Source organism: Mastigoproctus giganteus, chromosome 2 (assembly GCF_048544385.1).
Source record: "Mastigoproctus giganteus isolate SK-2022 chromosome 2, ASM4854438v1, whole genome shotgun sequence".
In the NCBI taxonomy this organism is placed as follows: domain Eukaryota; kingdom Metazoa; phylum Arthropoda; class Arachnida; order Uropygi; family Thelyphonidae; genus Mastigoproctus; species Mastigoproctus giganteus.
This window is the reverse complement of record NC_143576.1, coordinates 65,365,516-65,388,509: the sequence shown is the minus strand read 5'-3', so window position 1 is coordinate 65,388,509 and position 22,994 is coordinate 65,365,516. Positions and strand designations below refer to the sequence as shown.

Sequence of the window (22,994 nt, the reverse complement as noted above, 5' to 3'; positions counted from 1 at the left end):
TGGACTGTTCTAGCAAGAAAAAAAGTGACACTACCATTTAAAGTATATTTTTCACATTCACATAAAAGGTTTTCAAACCATTTAGGTCAATTTCATGTATATTTTCTGAAAAAAACATTAAAATTCATAAATAGCATATTTTGTTTATCTCAAAATTCAGTGCAGATATGACTACATTTATACTATCCTGAAAATTGTATACTCATTAAAATAGTTTTGGTACCTGTCTGCTGAAGTAAACATTGTGAAAAGGTATTATGTGAGAGAGAGAGAGAGAGAGAGAGAGAGAGAGAGAGAGAGAGAGAAGTACGATTAGAGAAAACATTTTTTTATTTTTACAGATACAAACTTTAAGAAAAGATGAAATAGTCTTTTAATAAAAATAAAACAATATAAAGTATCTGCAGCAATACTTTATTAATTGAAGTTTTTATAGTTCCAAAAAATACATAATCTAATACACTCACTGATGGAAGAGAGGATAAAATACTAAATATACAGGCAAAGACAGTCATTATACAGCTAATGGATATAGGACAAAGAAAAGGGTGGACAGTGGACTAACTTTAAAGATAAAAAAAAAAAAAAAAGTTTAATGCAGACTGCAGTAATGTGAAGGAAAAAAATATCTGGAATTAACTGTTAGTAATCGCTAGCACAATCTAAAAATTTTTCAGAAAAATATAATATGTAGGATTTTGTCCAGTTGGTCTAGAACACCAGTTGGTCAACCACATATTGATAGAATCTCTAATCCTACCTTCAAAAGTTAGCGATTATATTTCATGGTGAAAGCCAACGAGTGCTTCCTATCTACTGACTAATGGAGCAAGGTCTCTTTATGAATGAATCCGGATTCAGTATGTTACTTAATCCTTGATGAGCCCTTATCTGGCCTTAATGTAACCAACAGCAATCCATCCCTTGAGCAGTAATGCCACTCCAGACTGATGGTCTGGAGTATTATCAACATCAGAGTATCATATGTACACAGTGACATAGTGTTTGGATTGGGGGTGCCTCCAGTGGTTTCCCACAGCTGCACCATATACACTGTGCAGTAAAACAGTACTCTGTGAAAGCCAGAAGTGTCAGTAGTGTGTTGTTTTATGAAGTGAAGTGTTGTGTTGTCATCTGGGTTTACGCCAGATGGGACTCCACGTTACCCACCATTAACCTCTGGGAAGTAGCCAGGCAGTCCCAAAACCTCTGGCTGGTCTCTGCCAGGGTCGCCTGAGCTTCCTGACAGAGACCACAGTCTTACTTGGCAGTCAAGATGGACTAATTCTACTAAAGGAAATATCACTAAAAAATGCATCCCTGAAATTTCCAGAACCTAACTCAGAGTCACCTTCGTGGTTCTCCCCGGGCCTGTATGTCTCATTCCTACTTACTGGCCACAATCAATCAAAGAAAAATTGATTGATCCCCTGTGCCATTGCGGCTCCCCTGAAAACTGGGACCGTCTTATGTACGATTGTGAAATTTACGAGGATATAAGATGTACTCTAATCACAAGGATACACTATCTTCCAAAACACCTTGAGCACCAAGTACTGAAAAACAAACAAGACTGTACTGCCTTCACCCAGGATCTGTTCAAGAAGCAGAAAACCCAATCAAGGCCATAACCTTTTAACGTCATATGTACAGATATCCGAGTCATAGAGTATATCAGTGACAACCTCTGGTTGTCACTGATGTATTCTTGATGACTCAGATGTCTCTACTCTTAGCCTCTAAGTTTGGATGACTATTAGCCACTCTCTGTATATCACTGACACAGGTTTTCATTAATGTGCAGAAAGAGGCTAAGATTGACAGCTTTATATGCCACAGCTAATTGGAGAATATTCATTTTCAAGTACAATACGAGGAGTGGTAAAAAAGTAATGCCTCCTATTTTTTCCTCTCAGAAAATTTAATCCTCAGCCATTAATAAACACACTGTTATTTTTCCAGAAAGTGACCATCATTTTCTCCACTTACCACAAAGTCACCAGCACTTCTGGTGACACTGTATTCCAACCCTAGAAAAGTCCTTATGATTTCTCTGGAGGGTTTCGCAAGCACTGTGTTTGAGCTGGCCGTCATCTGCAAAATGGGTTCCAGGGAGTGCATCCTTCAGCGGGCCAAAGCGATGAGAGTCGGAAGATGCAAGATCCGGGCTATGAGAAGGGTGAGAAAGAACAATGCACCCCAGGTTTGCAATGGCCTCCATCATGCACAGACTGGTGTGGAGTCATGCATTGTCATGGAGAAGAAGAAACTCGTTAAGGTTTATGTCCAGTCAAATTTTGCAGATGTGGGCTTTCAAATTTTTAAGTTTCAACATATTAATCTGAGTTGATTGTGGTGCCACGCTCCAAGAAGTCCACAAGCAAGGTCCCATCTTTGTCCCAAAACACTGTTGCAATGATTTACAAACAGAAGTTATCGTTTGAACTTCTTCTTGTGCAGTTAATTTTGATCATGGCACTCCATCGACTGTCTCTTCGTTTCACGGTCATAAAGGACACAGGTTTCATCACCGTACAGATGATTTCCGGGCTATTTTGATGGAATTTTGTCAGCATTTTCGGGACCCACCAGATGTAAACCTTGTTGTAGCCTAGTTCCTTTATGATGGTTATCATAGCAGGTTTCCCTATACCTAATGCATCACACAATTCACATATTGTGATGTGGCAGTCCTCTTTGATCAGCATGTCAATCCAGCTCTGATTGTCACTGCCGTTACTGGCTGGCCATTTCAGGGCTTGTCAACAATGTCACTTTCCCCACTCTTAAAGTGTCTTACCCAACATTTAACTGTACTCACATCTACAGTATTGTAACCATAAACCTTTTTGAGATGCATGTAGATTTCAATAGCAGTCACTTCTTCCTTAGTAAGAAATTTAATCACCATTCTTTGCTCGATACGTATTAGCATTTGCATTAGTAGAGGCATATGATGCAAGAAGCCCAGCGTATACATCATCAGCCATTAGTTGTGTGAATTAGAAACAAATTCACATGGTTGTGTGAATTAGAAACTAATTCACACAACCATGCTTTAATTTTCATTACACCAAAATGGATTATATCAGGTGAGTACTGTAAATTAAGCTTTTTGCTATTTTAAATTTAAGTCTTAAAATTACAGTACATAAGGAATTCCTAAATTCACCATATACAGTCAACTTTTACAAAAATATTGTTGTTGTGGTGGTGGTGGTGGTAGTGTTTTCTGGCGAAAGGGCAACTTAGGCCATATTGCGCCTCCCAAATCAATTGAATTTACATATAAGAACTACTTGTACAGCAGTTATATAAAAACAGATGGAAGTTTTTCCAGCAATCAACCACACGCTGGCTGATTAGCACAGCACGAATGGCAAATTAGCACCACATCTATTCTACAAGTTTTTCCTCAATTTGAATTTAGCATTAGTAGAGGCATACAATGCAAGAAATCAAGATAATGCAGCATCAGCCAAAAAAAAAAAACGCTCCTATTTCACTCCTCCGTTTGTTCCAAATACCTGTCCAGCTCAGCCTTAAATTTATGGAAGTCGGTTGCACCGATCAACTACCCGCTAAATAAAGGCAAACTTCTTCACATCTATCCTACAACAGTCTTTCTCTCAATTTGAATTTATGTCTCTCAGGTGATTATTCTGAGCAAGAGGAAGAATCCCATCAGCATTGAGCATGCTCAAACCATTCAAGGCTTTATACACCTCAATTAGATCACCTTGCAGGTGCCTAGTCTCCAGACACTGTAATCTGCAAAACTTAAGCCTTTCTTCGTAAGGGCAACCTTTCGTTCCATTCACTAATCTTGTTGCCCTTCTCTGTACTTGTTGAAACAGCTCAACACCCTTTTTAAAATTTATATCCCCTCAGGCGATTAATCTGGACAAGAAGCAGAATCTCAACAGCACTGAGTTTGCTCAAACCATTCAAGGCCTTATACACCTCAATCAGATCACCTTGCAGGTGCCTAGTCACCTGATGCTGTAATTTGCAAATCTTAAGCCTTTCTTCATAAGAGCAACCCTTTGTTCCAATCACCAATCTTGTTGCCCTTATCTGTACTCGTTCCACCAGCTCTATGTCTTCCCTAAAATGAGGCCTCCAGACCTGTATATAGTACTCAAGGTGTGGCTGTTACTCTGGTATTTTGGTTTTTAGGAGCATTAGCAACTAAGACCATATTGCTCCGGGATATGCGGTGGTCATTCCCTGACCTTTCCGCATCCTCCATATTTGGTGGTGACGGGCTCGAACCCCGGTCTAATCAAGAAGCATGTGCTACACACTGCTGCTCCTTCAATTTAACACAATTAAAAATCTATTTAACACAATTAAAAATCAATTTAACGCAATTAAAAATTAAAAATAATCTAAGAAAAATATTCAAAACGATTTTCCTTCCTGAAACTGACAATGCTTTTCGACCGTATGTCGTGAATCGTTTTGAATATTTTCGTTAGATTCTATTTAACGCAATTATTTAATTGCGTTAAATTAATTTTTAATTGTGTTAAACTGGTTTTTAATTATTTATCTTTCACTCTAATGTAAGTTTTCGATTTTTTCGTTTTAATTTCTGGAGAGCATCATATGGAAGTGTACTATGTACTGTATTGAAGTAAATTCCTCTTATTATTTTACAAATATTAATATCAACGTAGAACGTATTGAATATTACAGCTCTGATTCACACTATCTAATTATATGCTCCTGTACAGGCCAATATGTTTTAAATACGTGAAAAGTTCTTGTATATTGGTTTCATTTCCTAAGATATGAGATAAATTATATGAGATGTTCAACATTAAGAGTGACCGGAAAGAGTTTGATCAAATGGTTGAATGCAAGGGACACTCAACCAGAAAATGATGGAACATACAGGATGACACTGAGGTGTATTTTCTCCCAATAGCAGGAAGAGATGGGTATGATGAGTGTGTCCAATTCTGAGCCTTACCAATACCACTTCCTCTTGCCTGTTTTGTCGGATGCTAGAGAGCCACACTTTTGGATCTTCTTTTATCTGGTAAAGTTTATTGTTGATGTTACCTTTCCAGATCTGTGACCATTTATCATAGGACGCTTTATGTATGGCAGACTTGTAGTCAATTTAAGGAACCTTCGGATGTTGCGAGAGAGCAGGTTGAGGATGTTTAGCAGCAGAGTCAGCACTTTCATATCCAGGAATGCCAGAATGGCCAGGGATCCAGCAAAAACTGATTGGCTGATTGGACACACTGCAGGAGAATAGCTGGAAATGAATCTGTTTCAAGGGATGAGAAATTCTTCCTTATAGCAGAGACAGCACTGAGGGAGTCGGTGTAAATTATGGCAGGTGATATGGAAAGTTCAATAATCTTACTAAGCGATAACTTAATAGCATATAATTCAGCTGTGAAGATGCTGCAAGCTAGCAGTAGTTTGGATGAAGTCGTACATGAAGGAAAAACTGCAGCAGCACCTACCATTTTGCCAGTTTTGGAACCATCCGTATAAATTTTATAGGCATGGTTGGTCATAGTAGCATGAGCTGAGTGTAACTGTCTGATATTACAGGGTGGTGTTATATTTTTTCCCCAATGGAGAAAGTGCACATCTTGAGAGACAAGTCTAAGGTGGAACAGGTGCAGTTGTGTCCTGAAAAATTTCATTTAAATTGACATTCCTACTCTGAACAAGCTCTTTAATCTTGAGTGAAGCAGGTCTACTTTCATTTGGCTTGCTCTCATAGAAGAATTCCAACGGAGTATTATAAATATACTCCCAACTGGGGTGCGATGGTAGACTCTTGATCTTAGCAGCGTAGTAGAGCAGTAGTGTTTTTCTGCGCAGATGTAATGGGGGATCATGCGCTTCAATATAAAAACTTTGGATGGGAGAAGTCCTGAATGCTCCCAGCGCAGTCCTCAGAGCACTGTTATGGATCACATTTAGCCATTTTAAAGTAGTGCGCCTGGCAGAGTCATACACTGGACAACCATAATCTAGCCATGAACGGATTAAACTTCTATAAAGATGCAGTACAGTCTACCAATCAGCTCCCCACAACATATACTACACTGATCGAAGTATATTCAGACACATTCAGACACTTTAGACACACAGTTTTTAAATGAGTAATGTGAGCTTGGAAATTTAGTTTGCTGTCTAATATTAGTCCAAGAAATTTAATGGAATTAACAAGCGGGATTGGAGTACTGTTTATTTATTGTTCAGGTTCGGGGTGGAGAGCTCGTTTCTTACAACAAAAGTGAGTGGCAGTGCATTTCTTTTCTGATAGTCGATAACTGTTCTGAGAAGTCCAGGATTCTATTTTGTTTATGTCAAAATGGAGCTGCCATTCGATGGTATTGATAATTTGAGACTGACAGGAAATGGTAAGGTCGTCTGCATACATATATGTTTCAACAGTTTTTGGGATATCTTCTGTCATGCTTCTAGCTCAGATTGCAAATAGTGTTGGACTAAGTATCGATCTCTGCGAGACTCCTTCCCAAATGTGAGAAGCAGAGAGTATGTTTTTATATCGGACCTGAAAAGAACACAATAGCAGGAAGTTTTGAATTATTTCAGGTAAACGGCCCCTAAGTCCCAGATGGTAAATATCCATAAGAATATTATGCCACCAGGTAGTGTCAAATGCTTTTCAAGGTCTAAGTTGACCATAACTAGATGTTGTTTCCTGACAAAGGAATTGCGGATGTGAGATTCAGCTTCGATGAGCACGTCTAACGTTGATCTGTTTTTTTGGAAGCTGTACTGATGATCTGGCAGCAGATTCTGTGACTCCATGATATAAGTGAATCTTGTGTAGACCATCCTTTCAAAAATTTTACTCAAGCAACTTGTGAGAAATATGGACCTATAATTTTGAACCAGGAAAGGATGTTTTCCCTGGTTTTCGTATGGCAATAATGAAAGAATGGCGCCAGGAAGAAGGATAGGCATTTTCACAGAAGATCCGATTGTAGAAGATCAACAAGGTATGCAAGTCCTTTTCAGGTAAATGCTTCAACATAATGTAATGAATACCATCTTGGCCTGTGGCACTATTGGATATCTATTTAATGATTCTTTGAGTTCTGTTAACGTAAAGGATTGGTTGTATGGGAAGGAGCAGCACATGGAGAAGTTGATTTTCTGCCATTCTGTACTTGCTTTAATGTATTGGAAAGAGGATGCATAGGAAGCAGAAGCAGAGATTGTGGAGAATGATTGTGCTAGTGCATTAGCAACATCTTCAGGGGTTGATAAGTCTTCCCTTTCCAATAAGTATTGGAGATGGCAGCCGAACAAATTTGCCATTTAGGGTCTGTATTCTTCTCCAGATGAGCCGTATGTCAGTGTCTCTTGTTTTGGTTGAAGCAAAGGCAATTCATTGAGTCACGTTTCGCTTTACGTCTATTTTGTCTTGCTTTTGCTTTAAGTCTCTTATAAGCAATTAAGTTACTGGTGGTAGGATACATACGGAAATCATTACAAGCATGATTTTTCTCCTGTTTGGCATTAAAGCACTCTGTATTCCACCAGTGTGACATGTCTTCGATTTTGCAATGGAAGCATTAGCCACAGTCAGAATCTGGTTGGTTATGTAAGTGGTTACATCATCAATTGGTTTCTGTTCAATATAAATTCTATCTCAATGGTTTTGGAAAAATAGCCATCCCAATTCGCTTTATTAAATTTCCAATTGGGTCATTGATCACGATTTTGAGTTATCACTGTTCATATTGAGCAAATGATTGGAAAGCGATCGCTATTAAAGGGATCGGATAATACTGACCATGTCATAATTGGAAAGATGGATGGTGAATAAACTGGCAAGTCAACTGCAGAAGTAGATCCTGCAGGTAGGCAGATATAGGTAGAAGATCCAGAGTTGAGTAAATTAAGATCATTATTTATAAATTTTTCAATCAATTTGCCCTTTTCTGTCCATTGTAGTGGACCCCCACAATGGATGGTGTCCATTAAAGTCACCTAAAAGAAAAAAATGGAGTTTGACGTTGAATAATGAGGTTGTCAAGTTCTGATTGCGGAAGTGGTAGAGATGGCAGAATATAAATGGAAACAATGGTAATTGAAATACCCACTCCAATTAAGAACCAATCTAGAAGCAGCCACAGCTTCTAGATTGGTTCTTAATTGGACTGGTCTGGATGGTATATTAGAATTAACAAGAATGGCTACTCCTCCATATTCTGAAGACTCTGAGTTCCTATCTTGTCTGCAGATCGTATAATTTGAGAATTGTCAAAAAATTTTGGATGACAAGAATGTCTCCTGGAGGCATATGCCTATGGGATTGAATTGAGCTAATAAATCCCTTCCTTAAGTCATCAGAATGGCTGCTTAGTCCTGTGCAGTTCCATTATATAATGTTATGCATTATTTAGGTTTTTCTGAGGATGAATCATCAGACTGCTTTTTGTGTGCTAGGCATTTTTTCCGTTTTTTTTTTGGGGGGAAGGAGGGGTGTCCAGTATCAATAGTGTCATTCGCATGAAGCTCTAATATAGGTTCTTCATGATCAGAGTGTACATCTACTCCATACTGTTGGTTGGCGATTCGATTTTCTTACTCTCTGTGGTAGTTTCTGATTTTTTGCTGTCATGTGATGCGGTTACAGTAGTATCAGTTGGGACTAATTGGAGTGTTAGTTGCTTCACTGGTTTTAGTTTTAGGAGAATGTTTTGTGGAGGCTAATAAGGTTACTTTAACTCAGTTTGCCAAGAAGTGTTCAGTGGCATTGTTATCAGTTTGAACTGCAGTTGAAAGATGAGTAAGACAGACTAGGCATAGTCAACAAAATTTGTCTGCATGCCTCAGGATATGTCACTTTATGTTCAATTTTGTACTTTTGAATTTTCTTTCAGTTTTCCACATATCGCATGATTTAGAAAAGGCAGGATGGCTCCCTTTGCAGTTGGGACAAACCGAAGTTGTGGCTGAGCAATCTGCTTGTGTATGATCCTTCGATCCACATATAGGACAGATTGCATCACCTCTACATGCCTGCTGGGAGTTGCCATATTTCTGGAATTTAAAACAGCAAAATATTCAGGATATACAGTCAAATTCGGCAATTTAAATAGCCAGCTTTTACAGAGGATGGAAAATCAGGAGTGCTGAAGGTTAAAATGATGGATCAAGCTTGAACGAGATTTCCATCTTTTTTCATCATTATGTGCTTCGCACTGACTACCTTCTGATTACTAAGTTCTTGGATTAATTCCTCCTCAGGTACTGCAAGTAGTTCCCACTCAGTGATGACACCTTTCGATGAATTTAAGGTATTGTGGGGAGTAACATACTGGCAGTCCACCAAATGGAGCTGTCTTTAATAGCCACTCAGAATGTTTGGAGGTGGCTGTTTCAACAAGGAAGTCTCCGGATTGATGTCTCTTCACCATTTTTGGTGATCCTGCAATTGATTCCAAGTATTTTTGGATCATAAATGGTGATAACTTTCCCACAGGCTGAGTAGACAGAAAATGTATCACCAGGAAATTATGTAGGATAGGACACAGTGCTTCTCTTCGAAGTGTTTTGGGTTTATTCAACTCATTATCATTGGATGTTACTGCCTTGAGCTTGAAGGCTCTAGAGAGGTGGATAGTCATTTATATCCATGGTTGCTCCTTTTTGCACCGGGGGTATAGCTTTTACCCGGGTTACCGGCCCTGCCACGTGGAGGTAGGAGCAGTACCACCTAGTGACCAAGCAGCTGGAGAAATTAGTTTGTTAGTGAAAAATTAATATATATATATATACAGTGAAACTTCTCCTAACGGACATCTCTCTACAGCGGACATTTTCAAATTCCCCAACTCTCCTCTATTGGTTTTAACGTGTTTTCAGCTTCTGTCTAGCGGACATTCTCTGTAACGGATGCGGACAGGCAATCTGCACTGTTTGGTTTAGATTAGCACTTAATTTGATCTCCCCATAACGGACAGCGGGCGAGCTCACGGCCCTTTTTCTAGGAACTTTTCTTCCACGTATTGCCTCAATCATGTGTTTATTTTCTATTTCTGATTCTCTGAATTTAATCAAGGTTTACGTCGCGGTTCTAAACCCTTTTTCAAGAATTTTAAGGCACGTGTAAAACTTCTGATGAATTCGGTGTGTGCGGGGGGGGTCAACCTTTCTTCTTTTGAGTTTGAGTTTTCAGTTTTGCTCAGTGTCGTGTAAAGTGCACAATGTCTTCTCGTAAACATTTAACTATAAAAGATAAAGTCGAACTCATTAATGCGTATGATTGGCAAAAAAAAAAAGTGTTCGCAATCTCGCTGCAAAATTCAAAATCGGGAAGACACAGGTAAGCGACATCCTAAAGAAAAAAAATGAACTGCTCAAACAATTTTGGCAACACGTAAATGATCAGGTTCAAAAATAATTCCCGAAAACTGTTGGACTTCAAATTGATAATGTTACGTATGAGTGGTTTTGTCGCACACGTGCTAAAAAAATTCCCATTAATGGGCCTATTATTAGGGAAAAGGCTTTGGAGGTTGCTAAATCTATGGGAGTAAATGAGTTCAAAGCTTCTGTGGGATGGCTAGACAAGTTCAAAACTCGGCATAAAATTTCTTGGAAAACCGTAAGTGGTGAAGGTGGATCTGTTGATACTGGGATTGTAACAGAGTGGACCGTCAAATTGGAAGATTTATGTTGTGATTTTGAAGCTAAGGATATTTATAACTGTGACGAAACAGGGTTGTTTTTTAAAGCTCTTCCTGAAAAAACAATGAGTCCAAAAAACCAAAAGTGCCAGGGCGGAAAATTTCTAAGGAACGCTTGACTGTACTAATGTGCACAAATATGCTGGGAGACTTTGAACAACCTCTTGTTATAGAAAAACCACAAAATCCTCGTTGTTTCAAGGGCATAAAGTTGAATTTTTTGAATGCTGATTGGAAGTCTAATAAAAAAGTGTGGATGACACGAGATATCACGAGCGAATGGATAAGTCACTTTAACCAAAACATGATTCGTCAAAACAGAAAAATTATTCTTTTCATGGATAATGCTGCATCTCATCCGCACATTGAATTGTCAAACATTCAAATCGTTTTTCTGCCACCAAACACATCTGCAGAGTGTCAGCCCTTGGATCAAGGGATAATAAAAAAATTTAAACTTCACTACAGAAAACGTGTTTTAAGACATCTCATTGATGCAAACATGAACGATGCAACATGTGCGAGTGACCTTGCAAAGACACTCAAGCATCCTAGATGCAATTCAATGGATTTCCTCTTCAGTAAACGCAATTAGAAAACAAATTGTCGTGAACTGTTTTGTAAAGTCTGGCTTCTCAAACGCAAAAATTGAAGTTGTGAACAGCAATGTGGAGCACCAAGAAGAACAAGAACTTCAACATCTATTGATAATGTACGATACTTCAGCTACAAGTGACCCTGGCTACAAAGATATACACTTGAACCTCACTACAGAAGATGGTGCTCTAGATATCAACGACATTATCATCGATATTTTTCAAGAAGTTCCTCACGAGGATGAAGAAATGGAAGGAGGTTATTCTGTCGAACAACATATTAATGACGAACCACCGATGAAAATAGAAGAAGCGCTCATACAAATCAATCGTTTAAAAATGTTTTTCGCCGCTGAAGAAGATACTGAAGGACTTTCGATGGTTTCTTCACTCCAAACAAATGTTGGAAACAAAATTTTCAGCCGGAAGAAAGTGCAGAAGAAAATAAGTGATTACTGTATATATTTTTCTTAAGATAAAGTCATAATATGCATAGCACAATTGTATGTATATTATTTACAAAAATATTGTGCAAAATCTGTATATAATTTAATTTAATTTTACATTAAACGTTTAACGATTTTTCTTTATCTCTTGTGTATATAATTGTATATTATTTACAAAAATAGTGTTCAAAATCTGTATATATTTTAATTTAATTTTACATTAAACGTTTAACGATTTTTCTTTCTTTCTTTTTTTTTTTCCTCCCTCAGACTTCTTGTTAGCGGACACTTCTCTCTAACGGACAAATTTTCGTTTCCCATGGCTGTCCGTTCAAGGGAAGTTTCACTGTATATAGAATCATATAGAATATAGAATTTATTAAATTAAATATATAGAATTTTTATTGAATTTAATATTTATGTTTAACCATTGTTGCCTAGGGTCCGGTTTGTTCTTGGGTTGCTTTGGGTATTTTAAACTACAGGACGGCTTCCACATTTTTACAATTTAACATTATTTCATTCCTGCATATATATATATACTAAAAAAATGAAAGGTGATTTCCCTTTCTGGATTCTTACTCAAAATATGTAAAGTACAGAACCGCTTATAATAAACTGAGAATTTGAAAAGCACTAGAAAGTAAACAGAACAAAATCACTAAGAAAATCACTCAATATATTATTGCTGAGAAAAAAATCGCTTGGACACTAATTCTTGACACTCGGGGCCCAGTATTTTGCATCTACATTCCCACATGAGGAATTCTGTAGAGAAGTGGAGGCCAGAAGTTTATCAAAGTGTAATGGGAAGCTAAATGACCTTGTAATAACTGAGAGCAAAGTGGACGAGAAATTGTTGAAATCACACATAAGAAAGGCACTTGGGGTGGATGGGATCTATCCAGTTATATTAAGGGAGCAGCAAAGGAAGTAAGCAAACTCTTAGCCATAATTATGAGATCATCCTTGGATTTAGAGAAGGTCCCCACTGACTGGAGAAGTGCAAATGTATCCCCAGTTCACAAAGAGGGATGAAATGGGTGACATTAGTAATTACAGACCAGTTAGTTTACCTTCTGTTCCAGGGAAAGTAATTAATGGAGTCACTGGTTAAAGAAGCAAAGCAAGATCATCTGCACAAGACTGCAGATATAGTTGAGATACAGCATTGGTTTGCTAAAGGGAAATCTTGCATGACCATAGACAGAATACTATGATGTTGTCACAAAGGAAATGGAAGCAAAAAATAATTTTGAAATCATATACTTTGATTTCAGGAGAGCTTTGATATTGTTTCACATAAAAGCCACTGTACAAATTGAAGTAGCATGGCATTAAGGGAAATTTTCTGCTATGGATAAAAATATCGTTGAGTTCGAGAAGACAGAAAGTGGTAATCAATGGACATTGCTTGTCATGGATTAATGTTATTAGTGGAGTCGCCAGGGTTCGGTGTTTTGACCATTGTTGTTTTCTGTATTTATCAATGATATCGATGAAGGTATGACAGGTATAATATCCAAGTTTGCAGATGATACAAAGTTGGCTGGGTAGTTTATGACAGTAATGACAGTACGCTGCTGCAACAGGATCTGAAAAAGTTGGGAAGATGGGTTGAGAGGTGGCAACTGAAGTTTATCACTGACAAATACAAAGTACTGCATATGGAAAACTTTTATCAGGATAACAAACCAACTATGCAGTACTACACTCATGATAGAGGAGAATGAAAAAGACCTGGGGGTAATAGTGCGGTTAGATATGAAGTTTTCACAGCAGTGCAGACAGGCTGCCAGCGCAGCTCATGAGGGTCCAATCAATGATATACAGGTCAATATCCCCTTATATAAAGCAATGGTCAAGCCACACCTCGGGTATTGCATACAGGTCTGGAGTCTTCATTTTAGGAAGGATATAGAGCTCCTAGAACAAGTACAGAGAATACAACGAGATTGGTGAGGGGGAACAAAGGGGTGATCTTACCAAGAAAGGCTTAAGTTCTGCAAATATCAAGCTCTGGAAAATAGGCACCTGCAAGGTGATCTGATTGAGGTGTATAAGGCTTTAAATGGTTTGAGCAAGATCAATGCTGATGAGATTCTTCCTCTTGCTCAATTGTGCACTTGAGGGGGCAAAAGTTCAAACTGAGGAAGGACAATTGCAAATAATTGTGCAAAAGCCAGCAAATAAATTGCGAATAAATGTGCCTTTAGTCAGCGAGTGGTTGTTGATTGCTAGGACAAACTTTCACCCGTCATTGTGGAAGTTGACAGCTGAAATAAATTCAAGGACGAACTGGACAAACTCTTGGAGCAAATGAATAGGTGAATGGGATGGGTTTTTTTTTTTTTTTTTTTGGCTGATGCAGTATAAGGTTGCTTTCCAGCATCATATGCAACTACTAATGCTAATACTAATTTCTGTACAGTTAACAACTGAGGACATGTCCAGCATTGTTTGTAAATTATTATTTGTTAATTATTTTGATAAATTGTATTTTCTGTTGATCGTTCTTGGGTTTAGTTTTAAAATGAACACCCTGTATTTAAACACATCTTGTGGGTGCAGGGGATGCAACGAACTTTGTAATGTTCTAACCTAACAATATTGTGTAAAATTATCTAACAAATTTATAATTTTATATCTCATTTATTGTTACTTTCATTTTCATACACATATTTAAAGTTATACTAGATGTAATGTTACAAATATTGCTGGCTGTTTTACTCCACAAAGCAGCTTTGCAGAGTAGCATTATACGTTCCTTTTCCTTCAAAACAGCCTTTCAAAACTCTGTTCTATAGAAAAAAGTTCATGCAATTTTCTATGCAGTTTTAAGAATACCCTATGTAAGAAGAATAGTTGGGCCCATATATCTGAACAAACCGAGGATATAAAAAAAGATGGTATTATTAAAAAATATCAATTTTCAGCACAGAAAAACTAACTTAAGACAATGAAAGAAGAATAATTGAAGCAGTGAAAGAAATTAATAAAAATATTATTCTAGCATAAAAGGACTGTAATAAATACAGGAGTACTGTTTCTGTTACCCTTTTATAAGCAGTACAAATACATTGAGGTGATTGTTTCAAAATCATCTTTCATTCAGAATTGTCATTCACATGAAAAGTAACTATGAATTTAATTACATACCTGTGAAGTTAAAAAAGCAATCTTCCTTTCCATGTCTGGTGTTAGCCTACACTGTAAAAACCTTCTAGATGTCCGTGTTGTTAAAAGTTGTAATATGCCTAAATAAGAAACAAAACAAAGATGATACAAAAAAAAAAAACATATTCAATAATAATTTCAAACAAAGGAAAACTTTTATGATTTATTAAGAATTTTAAAATTAATTCAAATTTTAGTATTAGTAGCAGCAATTTATGAAGGAAAGCAAGCTCATGTAGAATCAGCCAAAAATAAAATAATAATAAATAATATCTACCTTATCTATCCACCCCTCTAATAACTTGTCTGTCTTCACCTTTTGTGCATTGTCCAAGAAAGAGTAAGGATACCATCGGTATTTACTTTACTCAATCCATTTAAAGCCTTAAATACTTAAATCATATCTCTTGTAGGTGCCTGGTCTCCAAGGTCTTCCATTTTGAAGAAATTAATACTTTCATGGGTACCCTTTTCGTCCTTGACTAATTTTGTTCTTCTCTGCATCCATTCCAATAGATCCACATCCATTCTAAAATGAGGCTAACCCTTGTCTTATGCAATGGGTTAAACACTTCCTTGACCCTGCTGGCAAAATTCCTGTATATCATTTATGTCCCAGTTATAACTCTGTATTCCCATCACCAAATACATCTTCACACACAAATGCAGACATTATTATGAATGTTTCGATATCTGATTCAGTAAAAAAATTATATTTTTATTATTATTTTTAGAATAATACATATAAAACCAAAGGTTATGACATTAAGCATAATGTCAAAAGTTCGGGTTACACTTATCTAATGATGTGATAGGTCTACCTTAACCTAGATAATAGGTTTGGTTTGCCATGGTATGTACTGCTATGCTTCCCATAGAACATCCCATAACTTTGGATGATGAGTCCATAACTAGAATAGTCCTTTAACATTTACAGAATGAAGCATAAAAACCTTTCAAGGTGAGAATGAAGAAACTGGCTGTCCAAGAAAGGAGAGGGAAATCTCCCCATGGCTCAAAGAAAAATATGGCATATTTTTCTGACAGGGGCACTGGCCTCATTACTACCTAGCTTTGTTGTCTCCACTAGATACATATAAAGAGGGTAATGAAATCATCAGATCAAGAAATACTTTGCAGGTCATCAGTACTTCGTTTCAATTCCATGAAACATTTCAGTTTTCACTTAAACTGCTGTTGCACCTTAAAATGTTGTGTCTATTGGGAACTTAGTTGAATTTTAATCTTATTTGTGATCATTTTGTTTAAATACTTTTAACTTGAGACTTATCCATATGATAAATTTTATATAAAATATGAAATGTTACAAATGAGAAAGATTATGGGGGTGACTTGTATCTAAAAAAGTTGACTTAAAAAACTGAAAAAAAAAAAAAAAAAAAAAAAAAAAGGAACAAAACAATTGTGAAATGTGTTAAAACAAAATTAAAAACTTCTTGATGAAACCGCACTGTTCGGCATATCTTTATGTCTTTGAGTGAATAATGAGAAGCCACATTGAAAGCCTAGTGCAGCCAAATCCACCTTGTAGATTACTGGTACACTGCATTATTACTAAAGTTAATCCTTAAATGAATGAATGAATCTTAAATGAATCTTTGTCATTAATCAAACTAATAATCAATCTTAAATTAACTGAGTGATATTAATCTTTAAAAGAATTTTTTTTCATAAATTATTCTCCTTAATATTATGAAAAATATTCGCTTGTAATATTAATGAGAATAATTAGGTCCAAAGGAAAGTATTCATTAAATTTTCACCATTTTTAATATTTAATTGCTAATACAGTAGACCGTCAAAATAACAGCACCCCAAATAACAGCACATTGAGATCAGATGTTTACATGGAGCGCAGATGTGTTGCAGTGTCGAAAAAAATAAAACGGCAAGTCACATGACTGCAGTATTTGTTCACCATTTCGAAAGCAAATTCTATGCTGATATCTCAGATTTTACATTTATTTTAAATTAAAAACTGCTCACTATGGCTCCTAAAGTTAATAAACCTCATACTGAGAAGAAAGGAAGAATAATTAAGAACATTAAAGCTTAGTGACAAACCTGATATAATAAGAGAAAATAGAACAGGCGTGAGCAGCAGTGTATTAATGGTAGAATATAACATTGGATCGCCAACATCTTTATATTTTTTATGTGCAGTTAATAAAGTTGCATTCTTAATCTCTTTATTTCTTATTTAGCCTCATTTTTTCTGCATTAAATATATTAAAAATAAAACTTTCTAGATAACGGAAGAATTGAAATAACAGCATCCCTGAAGGTGCTGTTATTCTGAAAGTCGACTGTATTATGAGAATACAAAACATAAGTAAAATTGCACAGCAGGGCACTTCAAATTTTAATACAGCAAGTCCTATAGCTAAAATACATTCAACTATTTTTTAAATAAGAAAATTTCAAATTCTTTAAGAATTTACTTGAATAAAAAGAATCAGTATGATATTGAATTAATCTGATGAATTTAATCATGTTCTTAAATGAATGTCCTTTCAGCTGGTCCATCAAAATTACAGGTTAAAATCACACAATTCACTGTAATATTATAATAACAATATTTACATTATTATGGGTAATATTGGTCTACACACATTTTGATGTTTCCAAAATCCATGGTGTTTCAGAGCATAATTTTAGTGCTAATTCTAAAAATCCAAACTGCTTTTATCTATCACATACAGTATTTTTACAAACTGTAAGAATTGTTTACTTTGATTCACATTCCATATATGCACACTACTTCCTTTGTTACTGAAGGGACATATGTGCTCAAATGTATTTATACATATTAAGACCTGCAAGTCAAGTAATTATATAAACCTGCAAAGTATTAACGATGCAGTCATACTAAATAGTATCTGCTTTTAACATTATTTTCATATTCTGTGCCTTTGCCAATGGCAACTTGTAGTTGTATAAACAATAAATATATTTTGTTACATTTGTGGTAACAATGCTGTGGCGAAACAAAGATAGGAATCATTTGTGAAAAATATAACTGTCACATATTTTGAAATTAAATCAGCTGACCGCTAAATCAGCTTGCAATTGTGGAAAGTATTAAAAAAAAAGCAAAAACGTCTGCCATTCCCATGGTGTGGAGAGAAACTTGAGATCATATTAACGACTGCTACTTTTATTCTGTATATGTAGCAGGTCATAATGTAAAGAACAAGCAGAGTACTTCGTACCACATGGAACCGAACTACCGGTACAGTCAGTCCTCGTATAGCACGATGGTTGTGTTCCTAGAAACTCTCGTGCAATGCAAAATCGTGCAATATAAATAACAGGCCCTATGGGGAAAATAGGGTTAGGTGCCGACCACCCAAGATTGAACATACATTTGTAACCAAAACATTATCAAACACAAACAATAAATAATCATAATAAAATACATATTTTATTATGATTATTCGTAGTCGTAACAGTATTATTATTCGCCATAGTCGTAATAAAATATGTATTTCATTACTATTACGTAATAAAATATTGCTAATGCTTTTGCTTCTATTGTAAGCAAACTTGTTCTTTGTTTGATTTTCTATCCAAACACATGACAGCCGTTCCACCTTTTCCAATTCTTTGTGTCTTGTTTAATGGATTTTATTACACTTTGAGTTGTTCCTGCTATGAAATATGATTTTATTTTCTCTGCATTCTTTCTAATTCTTGGCATTGCCTCATTTAGGCCTGTAGCAGGTGCATTATCACGTTCTTTCATTTTGCTCAAAGCGTTTCAGAATTTCATATTTTTTTCTCTATGGACAGAGGAGGACTGGCCATAAATCTTACTAGGGGAAACCCCGATGGGTGGGAGGCCAGAAGACAATGGAGGCCGGTGTGATTTTGGCCATAAATGCTAGTATGAGGCCGCTATAAATTTACCTCGGTAAGAATTTTTGACTCAGTCCACCTCTGTCTACTCATATTGCTTTTATTTTTCTCTCTGAATCTGTAGCATCTTCGCACCTTTTAAGTATTTTACTCATTTTTAGGCAATAAAGCACAATTACAAAATGAGGAGGCACGCTTGATACACATAAACAAGGTGCGCGAATGTAGCAACTGAATAAACACCATAAAGGCAGAGACACAATATTAACACCTCACTAACTCACATTTTACTATAAAGCACATTTCTGGAGATCACTACCATAAAACAATAAAAACAATTTCCAGTTGCGTTCCTGCTGGTGGAATTTGTTATAATACAGATAGCTGGAATTGTGTCTGCTTTTACGTTATGGTGAAATGTGTTTCCCCTTCACTGATATAAAAAAAAATACATTTTCAGAATCTTCTCTCCATTCCTATCGTGTTGCATTCATTGTGTTCATTCCGCATTAGACTGCAATTTCTTGTAAACACAAAGGTGAATCGTGCATAAGCAAATTCAGTTCGTGTTATATACAACATTGTTCCCCTATTTATAAATCGTGTATGATCGAATTCATGTAGTGTAAACACATGTTATACGAGGACTGCCTGTACCACCACCAGTTTTTTCTGAATATATGCCATCAGTGCACAAATCCGATTTGGGATCTGGAGAATGATACAAACTATTGTGATGAAGAAATTCACACTTCTGGACCACAGCCATTTACAAAAAAGAGAACTCCAAGATCTCATAACAGATTTAAATCTACTGGGGAGGGGGAAAGAAGGTGTCAAAGCTTTTAGGGTCAAAACAGAAACCAAGTGATCTGCAGTCCCAGGAAAGTTGCATCAGGGTATGAATGTTGTGAAAAAGAATTGGTTGAAGAATGGCTCGAATGATATACTGCCACAGCATTCCAGTTATGAACTTTTTTTATGAAATTTTCTACCAGCCAAGAGAGCGAAGACCATTTATTGATCAAAGCAAAGTCTCAAAGGAGTTCTTCTCGATAATGGAAACAAGTATGCATCCATTTCTGTAGACCATTCAGTACACTTAAAAGAAAAGTTACAACAATTTTAAGTTTTTTTTGAAAAAATTCAGTACAAGGATCATGATTACCCAGTGTGTGTGTAGAGATTTTAAACTTAGTGATCTGCTACTCGCCGACCAGGCTAGCCGGGTGGGTAAAGCGCCTGCCTGGCAACCCAAAGGTTGCGGGTTCGATTCCCGCCTCGGGCTTGGATCAAAGTACTGCAAAAAAACCTTGGGAGGTGCATTATGGCCACAGAAGCCTATGCGCCAACAACTACCAAAAAAAAAAAAAAAAAAAAATCTGCTACTCAGCAAAAACTTGGCTATATAAAAATGCTTAGCTTTCCGTACAAGTGGGATAGTTGAGCAACTTTTTTTATGGAATTTTCTGCCACCCTAGAGAGCGAAGATGATTTATTGATCAAAGCAGCAAAGTCCCAAAGGAGTTCTCCTCGATAATGGAAACAAGTATGCATCCATTCCTGTAGCCCATTCAGTACACTTAAAAGAAAAGCTACAACAATTTTAAGCTTTTTTTTGGAAAAATTCAGTACAGGGATCATGATTAGCTAGTGTGTGTAGAGATTTTAAACTTAGTGATCTGCTACTCAGCAAAAACTTAGCTATATAAAAATGCCTAGCTTTCTGTACAAGTGGGATAGTTGAGCAAGAAGTGAATGCAAAGTATAGCCACTAATCCAGTCTCTAACACCAATTTCAAGAAACTTTAAACACAACCCATTAGCAGATCAAAACAAAGTACAGGAACTCCCCGACTTATGTAATACCTGACTTACGGAAAGTCGACTTTACGTAAGTTTTTGCTGGCCGCTGCAAACTTAAAAAAATCGTGGAAACGTATTTTGCATCCCGTAGGAATAAATGGAGGTATTGTGAAAATATTAACGTGAACCCAATAACACATTGTTATTTTTTCTTGGCAATTCGTTCCAAATTGAAATTTTTGCTATATAACTAAACTCTTTAATCTCTCTAAATCTAAAAGGCCATTTTTATAATGGAAATTGCACTACTTTCATCATTTTCATATGTTCCATTATAAGAATCAATTTTGAATGCCTTTGTGAAATTTTTCAAAAACACATTTCTGGAGGTCACTACCATAAAACAATAAAAACAATTTGCACTTTCCAGTTTATTGGGCTTTTTTGTTAGTGCAATTTATTATAAACAGATAGTAAACTCAATCTTAATGCATTTGCTATAATACCAATAACTGGAATTGTGTGTGTTTTTTGTTATTGGGGTGAAATGTGTTCCCCCTTCACTGAAATCTTCAATCATATAAAAAACATAACTAAATTTTCAGAATCTTCTCTTCATTCCTATTTAGTTATTACAATAGTGAAGGGAAAGGGACCAATGGAAATTGCAAGTGCTGGCAGTACTAGGAAACAAAACAAAATTGATTTAGAAATGAAGATGATTAATTAAGAAATATGAAGCAGGACAAAGTCTGTCATCTATTGCATGGAATTAGGTCTCGCTGCTTCAACAGTGAATACTATTTTAAGGGAGAGTGTGCATATAAAAGAACATGTTAAAAGATCAATGTATTTCACACAGGGGCCAGTCTGCCCCAACAGTGATCACTAAACAGAATTCAGGTGCTATGTCGAAGATGGAAAAGCTATTAATAATACGGATTGAAAATCAGATTCAGAAGCAAGTGTCCCTGAATCTAATGGCCATTCAAACAAGAAGTATTTATGAAGATAATGATAAGTATGGCAAACTCCAAGCTAAGTTTGTGGCAAGCTATGGGTGGTTTAATAGGTTCAAGAATTGGGCAGGTTTCCAAAACATTAAAGTATGCGGTGAAGTCGCCAGTGCCAATTCTGCAGCTGAAGAGAAATTTTGTGATGTGTTGGAAAAAAACCCTTCTAAACCTCTACAGCCCTCAACGTCCGCAGTGACATGCTTATCAGCTGGAGAGTTAATTCTGGCAATGATGCTTGAAAGGTAAAACTTGCTGACATTATGCCTGTATCCTCTCTTTTTTGTAATTTTATAATTTTGAAAGTTTTTTTAATTATGTACACTTTTGTAATATTCCCTGAGCATGTGATTAAAAAATTGAATAAATAATTCTATTTACATATTTGTTGATCACTTCTTTTTTGCTTCTATCAAATTCAGTGTGCATAGTTGCAAGTGCGGAATTTCTCTAAATGCTTATTTAGGGAAAGAATGGCTGTACTGTTATCTCCTCTACATATAAAGCTAGGTTTAATGAAACAGATCATCCAAATCCTGATAAAGAAGGAAAATGTTTCAAGTATGGTTGTGCTAAATTCACAATGCTTACATATTTAAACAAAAATAAAAGAAGAATTTTTGTGGGACCTTAATTCTGCAAGCTGCTGTGAAATTTCTGTATTTGAAGAATCCAGAAACAAAACTTAAATAAAAAAAAAAGCTTGAACTGCTTTAAAAAATGTAGTATGCAATTTTTAGAGAAACAATAAACACCGGATTATTTCATTATTATTATTTTTTTTTTTATGAAACCCCCAAACATGAGAGGTATTAGAAACTACAGTACTTGGGTTGGAGGTTGAGAAGATGAGAGAAGATATTTTTTGACATTAGACTTGAACTTCGTAGACTGTAATTTTCAGGAAAGACTTATGAAGGAAGGTTGTTCCAGAAAATGGCAGTTGATGAATAAATGAAGAAGATAAAAAGTTGGTTTCTGTGAGTTTGAAGTTGGACAGTAAATGGATGTTGGCTGGTGGCGGCACATGTTCAGACTGTTTTGAAAGAGAGAGCGGAAATTATAGAGCCCAATTCAGAAGAACAGTGCCCATGGAAGTATCTGTAGAAAATGCATGCAGCAGAAACAGTATGTCTATTAGACAGTGAGTGGAGACACTCTGTTAGAGATGAGTCATTAATTAACATAACTGCCCACTTCTGAATGGAATCTAGAAGTGTGAGAGAAGTTTGAAGGGGCACCGCCCTAGATGTGGGAACAGTATTCCATGGTAGGGCAGATTTGCGATTTGTACAGAGCGAACAGCTGTTTGGAAGAAAAGTAACGCTGAGAGTGAAAGAGAAAACCAAGTTTTTTAGATACAGAGGAAGC

At 36.2% G+C, this 22,994-nt stretch overlaps 1 protein-coding gene across 2 annotated transcripts in view; it reads right to left on the bottom strand.

The window, feature by feature from the left end:
- The window catches only part of IntS3 (integrator complex subunit 3), a 1,056,838-nt gene that overhangs the window by 760,103 nt on the left and 273,741 nt on the right, over nt 1-22,994 (bottom strand). For both annotated transcript variants that reach the window (XM_090368499.1, XM_090368500.1), the window contains exon 9: nt 14,908-15,005. In XM_090368499.1, the coding sequence (XP_090224625.1) occupies nt 14,908-15,005 (98 nt within the window). The remainder of the gene's footprint in view (nt 1-14,907; nt 15,006-22,994) is intronic.